The sequence below is a fragment of the Belonocnema kinseyi genome, chromosome 4 (genome assembly GCF_010883055.1).
Source record: "Belonocnema kinseyi isolate 2016_QV_RU_SX_M_011 chromosome 4, B_treatae_v1, whole genome shotgun sequence".
Lineage (NCBI taxonomy): Eukaryota > Metazoa > Arthropoda > Insecta > Hymenoptera > Cynipidae > Belonocnema > Belonocnema kinseyi.
Genome location: NC_046660.1, coordinates 51,667,428 through 51,674,138, shown reverse-complemented (window position 1 = coordinate 51,674,138; position 6,711 = coordinate 51,667,428). Strand labels below are relative to the sequence as shown.

Sequence of the window (6,711 nt, the reverse complement as noted above, 5' to 3'; positions counted from 1 at the left end):
CGTTTTCTTTTCTTTAATTTAAAATTTAACCTATTTCGTTTAAAATTCACATATTTGGTTAAAAATTTATCTTTTTAGGTAGAAAATTAATCTTTTTATTTGAAGTTTTAACTCATTTGTTAAAAATTTTTTTTTTAATTCAAAATTTATTTTTTTAACTGAAACTAATCCATTTTTCGTTGAAAATCTTTTTTGTTGAAAATTTAAATATTTGTTTGAAAAATTTCTTTTTTCGAAAAATAAACTGTTTTGCTGTAAAATTAAAATCTTTTTGGGTTGAAATACCTAATGTTAAATTTTTCGTCAAAAATTTTCAAAAATTTAACTATTTTACCTGTGGAAATTGTAAAGTTAAAATTTATTTAATGTTCAATTATAATATTAATATTATAGTATTATAATATTAATATTAATAATCGTTGAATGTGCAATTTTTTATACCAAACCTACAGTTTCATTTTTAAAATAATTAAATTATTCATATTATTCATCATTCATTCATTTTCACAGAACAAAATTTGTAATCAAACTTATCTTAATTTACATTATATCATGTGATACTCAATTTATGATGTACATGTGAAAGAAAATTCATTGTAATGAATTTTATTGATATATTCTCAAAAAAAAAAATTTTTTGTTAATTAACTTTTTATATTTTCAAACAAAACGTCGCCACTTTGTTAATTTTAAACTACTTTATAATTTTCGATGGACTTCGAAAAATGATAGTAAAAATCATCAGTTTTCAAAAAGAATTTGGACGTATTTTCTCAAATAGACGTAAAAAATTCAAATACTTTTACTTTGTGGAAGAATTTTGTTCTCAAATCGGAAAAATATGTGACATTTTTCGATTTGATCTGATTATTTACCACTTTCCACTTCTGAAAATGTTAATAAATGAAAGAACAGCTTTTCTTATCTGAAATTAAATTTATTCCATTATAAGAAAAGATAAAAAACAAGAACCGATTAAAAAAATTCAAGTAATTAAGCGGAATCTACAAGTCGACAATAAATCCTTCCTGGTTTATCTTTCATGAAATTTATCTTTGTACGAATGTACAATTATTACTATATTCGAATTCTCTTTTAAGTAATTTACAATTCATTTCTTGATTGTAAATTTAATCACTCGAAAATCAACATACTATATATTTATTTGCATAGAAAATGCATCACTGTCATAGAATCTTATTTGGAAATTAGAAATTAAATTTTACATAAGTATGAATCTTACAGAACAAAGTTTAATTCCTAACGATTGTAACTTCTTCACCACTTATCATTTTCGACAAAAGCTTTCTCTTGTGTTTCCTTCTTTTCGGTTGGTTCAAACTTCCGGTTCCGGCGTCGTTTCGCTGCAAAGAGAGAAGAATTTTGGTTTATGCACTATGTCATAACCTTTTGCTCTCATTAGTGAAATAAAATAGGGTGTCTACTCAAATCCTGAGAAAAAAATTCCCCAAACGATCCGAAGTTTTTCCATGTATTTCAAATTTTTTCAAAGTATCAGAATATTTATATAATGTTTCGAATTTATTATAAATAATGCTTTTTCCAGTCTTTGTAAATATTTAAATTTGTGAAAATAGTACTTCTTAAATCTCAAATAAAATAACTATTTTTTCATTTGTGAAAATAATTTTATAAAAGGACACGAAATTTCTTAATTGTACAAATTTTTAAAGAATTAATTAATATATTTAATTCAGAAAACTTGGACAAATGATATTAAAAGATATTCTTAAATATCTCATCACCGTCAAATAATTAAATAAATAAACAATACTGAAAACATAATTAATTATTTCTAAAATTTGTTCCTAAAGTCCATGAATTTGAATAATAATTGAAAACAATTTTTATTATATTTTTTTACACTTAAAATTTATTGCATATTTAATATATTAATATTTTCAATGCTACATTTTTTCTACAGGCATTTTCAAATTAAGAAAAAAGATTAATTTTAAACCGCAAGAGAATATTTCACTTTCCAGTTAAAAATAAAAATTTTCAAATAAAAATAAAAACAAATTTTTAACAAAATAGTAAGATTTTCAAAAGTGATAAATTTTTAACTAAAATGATGAAATTAGAAAAGTTAAATTTTCCACCAAAAAATAAATTTTTAAATAAAAATTGAGTAGCCGAATTCGCAATAAAAAACTACTATATTCAACTGATGAAATAAATATTCAACTAAAGTGATGCAATATAGAACTAAATTAGTTAACTTTTCAGTTAAAAAAATGAATGTTCAACAAAAAAAGAATTTTCAGCCAAATAGATCATTTTTTAAACAGAGAGATGGATTTGTTTCTAATTAAAATGGTTAATCTTGAATCAAAAATATGTATTTTTTAACAAAAGAGTTTCACTGTCAACTAATTATTTTAATTTGCAACTAACAAGACGAATCTTAACTAAAGTTATAAATTTTGATTTAAAATAGTTGAATTTTCAGTTACAAAAATGAATTTTCAACCAAAGAGATGATTTTGTTTTCTAATTAAAATGATAAATCTTCAACCAAAAAAATTTAACCAGAAAAATTTAACTTTCAACCAAGAAGATTTATTTTCTGACGAAAAATTCTTTTCAACAAACTATACGAAACTTTCAACTGAAAAATATGAATGTTCAAACAAAAATTGAGCACATACATTTTCAATTCGAAAATTTAATTTTTAATCAATTGGATTAATTTTTTCTAATAAAAATAATTCATTTTTAACCAAGAAAAATGAATTTTTAAGAAAGAGATTTAACTTTCAACCAAGAAGATTGTTTGTCTACCCACAAAACATAATAGTTTTCAACAAAACCAACGAGATGAATTTTCAATTTAAAAAAATAATTTTTCAACCAAAGAAACAATTTTTTTAACAAGAGTTTACCTTTCATCCAGAAAGATTAATTTTTGACCAAAATGAAAAAAATATCAACATGAACTTTCAACTAAAATGGAGAAATATTTAAATGGATTATTTCAATTTTCAGCTAAAAAGAATAGTTTTTTAACAAACAAAAAAACGAATTGCCTAGAAAATTGTCAAGTTTTATACTAGAAATTATTAAATTTTATACTGGACTTGTTAAATTTATGTTTGACTAGTTAAATTTTAAGTTCAAAAAAATAAATTTTCAATAAAAAAAATTAATTAAAATAATTAATCTAGAACCAAAAAAATGAAATTTTAACAAAACGCTGTAACTTTCAACCAAGTAGTTGAATTTTTTTACCGAAAAAGATAAATTCTCCACAAAATGTGTAGTAGTCAAGAGAGAGAGAGAGAGAGAACGAATTATCAACTAAATAATTAAATCTAGTAATATAAAGAAACTTTCACAAATGAAAAACAAGTTGTTATTTAACCTAAAATTAAAATTAAAACAAAAATTCAGCATGCTTTTAAAAAAATTCCGCATAATTCCAGGTTTTTCTATGTATATAAACATTCTCTGACAAAAATCCAGATTTTCCAAGTGAGTAGACGCCCTATAAAATCACCAATTACATTTTTTTTAAATTGAAGACACTTTAAAAAATTGCAATTTATTTAAAAGATTAATCTTTATTCTAAAAAATGTCTTAAAAACACATATCAACAATTTTATAACTACAGTTACAATTCCAAAAAATTAAATCTCAAAAGCCCTCATTGAGTCTTCATTTAGTTAGTAATATATTTTAACATAAAAATCAGGCATATGTTTTTTTTAGAACAAAAAGAGCCTCTTAGTTTAAATTAAAAAATGACGAAAATTAAAGATACTTATTTACTAAACTTCTTAAAAATAAATTTCAGTTAGTCCAAATACCATTTTTCCGATTTTCTATAAAATTATCTTAAACTAAGTAACTATAATCTCACGAAACATAAATCTATCACAATACTCAACACAGATAAGTTCTATTTTACTTTTTATAACAGTAAAAAATAGGATAAGAATTTCATAAAAAAGTAAAAGAAAATATGTTTTCTATGTCAGCAATTGTTCCGTTCAATGTGTTAAAATTGAAGGAAACCATATTATTTCTTAATACCTGTCGATGACATTTTTAGCGTTGCAGTCAAAAAATAAAGAAAATAAATAGAACATGACAATAAAAATAAGACAAGTGAAACAAAGGCCGAAAAATGTCATGGGCCCCATATTACCACAAATTATTTTAAAAAGCCAAAGTATTCCTTTACCTTGAACTACTTCCCAACCATCTTCGTCCTTCTTTTCAGTTCCATTCTTTGGAGAGGTTTCACCACTGAAAATTAAATAAAATCAATAATTTAATCATTTAAAGCAATTTTGTAATGTATTATTGAGGGGTTCTTTAAGTAAAAAATAGTCTTTTGTCTTTAAGAAGAAAATATGATAAATGTTGAAAAAATGTTACTTTCGGGAAATAATGAAAATTCCTCAGTTGATTAAATATTTATCCGCGAGGTTAAACTTTTTTGAAATATTGTAACAAGCCTTCCTAAAATATGTAAAAGTTTTGTGAAATTATCGACATTTTTTAAATCTTTAAAAAACGTCATAAAATCCTTTGTAATCTTTGTGAAATCATTATAATCATTAAAATATTTTAGAATCTGTTAAATCTTTTGTAAAATATTCTGTAATCTTTTCGAAACGTTTGAACTCTATCAGAAATATCTTGAGATCTTTGAAATATTTCACGAAGTTGTGAAATATTTTAAGATCGTTAAATCGGTGTGAAATCATTGAATTTCGTGTGAAATCTTTAAAATCTTGACGAAATCTTAGAAATTCTTGTAAATTCTCAAAAATATCTTTGAAATCAACGCAATATCTATGTGAAACCATTGAAATCCTTTGAAATCTTTGTCAAACCGTCGAAATTTTAAATAAAATCGTCAACATTTTTATGAAATCTTTGATATTTTCATCAAACCTTATAAAAATCTTTGCAAAGCCTTTGAAAGCATTGTGAAATCATTGAAATTTTCGCCAAATCTTTGAAATATTTCATAAATCGATTAAAGTATTTGAGAAATTATTTAAATCTTTCTAAAGTCTTTGGAAGGTTTGATATCTTTGTGAACTCGTAGAAATTCTTGTAAAATTTTTAAGAACTGTACGAAATCTTATCCAATCCTTAAAATCTTTGTGAAATCATCGAAGTTCTTGTGGAATCAATTAAATCTTCGAGACTTTTTTTAATCTTAGAAATTGTTGTGATTGCACATAAATATTTTTGAAAACTTTGTAAAATACTATAAAATCCTTTTGGAATGATTAAAATCTTTTATATCTTTTAGAATCTTTGAAATCTTTGTAAAATACTCTGAAATATTTTCAAAACTTTTTACATCTATGAGAAACATTTTGAAATTTTTGAAACATTTTTTAATACTTTTAAATCTTCGAAATAGTTACGAAATCTTTTTAGATCGTTAAAATTTGTGTGAACTCTTTAAACCCTTAGAAATTTTTGTGAATGCTTAGAAATATTTTGGAAATCTTTGTGAAATAGTTGAAATCTCTGTGAAACCATCGGAATTTAAAATAAAATCGTCAACATTTTTGTGAAATCTTTGGAATCGTTTTAGAATATTTTGAAATATTTTCAAAACATTTAAAATCTATGATCAATCTTTTGAGATCTTTGAAATCTTCATGAAATCTTTGAAATCTTCTGAAATCGTTTTAAATATTTAAAAAAAATGTTAATCGCTGTGAAATTTTTATAAAATCTTCGTGAAATCATTGAAATGTTTTGAAATTTCTGTGGAAACATCGAAATTTTTAATAAAATCGTCAAAATTGTTTTTAAATCTTTGTAAAGTCTTTGAAATCGCTCTAAAATCATTAAAATCTTTGAAATCTTTGAAAATCTTGGTAATCATTGTGCAATATTTTGAAATTTATTTAAATCGTTTAGAATTTATGAGAAATTTTTTGAGATCTTTGAAATCATCATAAGATCTTTGAAATAGTTGTGAAATCATAGAAATATTCTTGAAATGTTTGTGAAATATTTGTCAAACCGTTGAAATGTTTGTGAACAGTTTTTTTTCGTCTTTTGAAGTCGTTTGAAGTCTTTGGGAGATCTTTTGATATCTATGAAACCTTTCTGAAGTCTTTGGAATATATATTGAAATATTTTTAAATATTTTTTAATTTTTTTTGAAATTTTTGCGCAACTGTTTAATATCATTGAAACATTTGTGTGTGAAATCTTTTAAAATTAAGGCAGAAAAACCAATCGCGGCATCGGATTTCAAACGTCGATCAATGCTTTTTCTTGTATAAAAATATATATTATTTATTATATGGTTTATGCAATCAGACCAATATTTATCATATTACAAATTTGCCATTCAAAAAATAATAAAATATATAAATTAAAAGGGTAGTCCATAGAGAAACACTAATCTACATTTGGTTTGGGGTTCGATCCTACAAATCTTTCTGAAATGTTTAAAATCTTCGTAAAATCTTATGAAATTTTGGAAGCCTTTAAAATCTTTGTAAAATCATTGAAATCTTCGAAATCTTTGTGAAATCTTTCTGAAATATGGGAAATCTTCTTAAAATATTTTTAACCGTATCAATCGTAGCAAAATACTGTAAAATCGTTTGAAATCTTTGAAATCATCTGAAAGCTTTTGAAATCTTCGTAAACTTTTGAAATAGTTTGAAAACTTCTGACATCATTTGAAATCTTTTTAGATC

At 23.3% G+C, this 6,711-nt stretch overlaps 1 protein-coding gene across 2 annotated transcripts in view; it reads right to left on the bottom strand.

Moving 5' to 3' along the window:
* Window positions 1-930: 930 nt before the first annotated feature.
* Window positions 931-6,711, bottom strand: part of LOC117171889 (poly(A)-specific ribonuclease PARN-like) — a 74,738-nt gene continuing 68,957 nt past the window's right edge. The window contains exons 10-11 of one of the 2 annotated variants that reach the window (XM_033359536.1): window positions 4,209-4,273; window positions 931-1,364 (exon numbers count right to left, since the gene is read on the bottom strand). In XM_033359536.1, the coding sequence (XP_033215427.1) occupies window positions 1,279-1,364; window positions 4,209-4,273 (151 nt within the window). In that variant the 3' untranslated portion in view covers window positions 931-1,278. Of the gene's footprint in view, window positions 1,365-3,755; window positions 4,274-6,711 lie in introns of those variants that run through there. The other variant, XM_033359535.1, reaches the window with a different exon arrangement.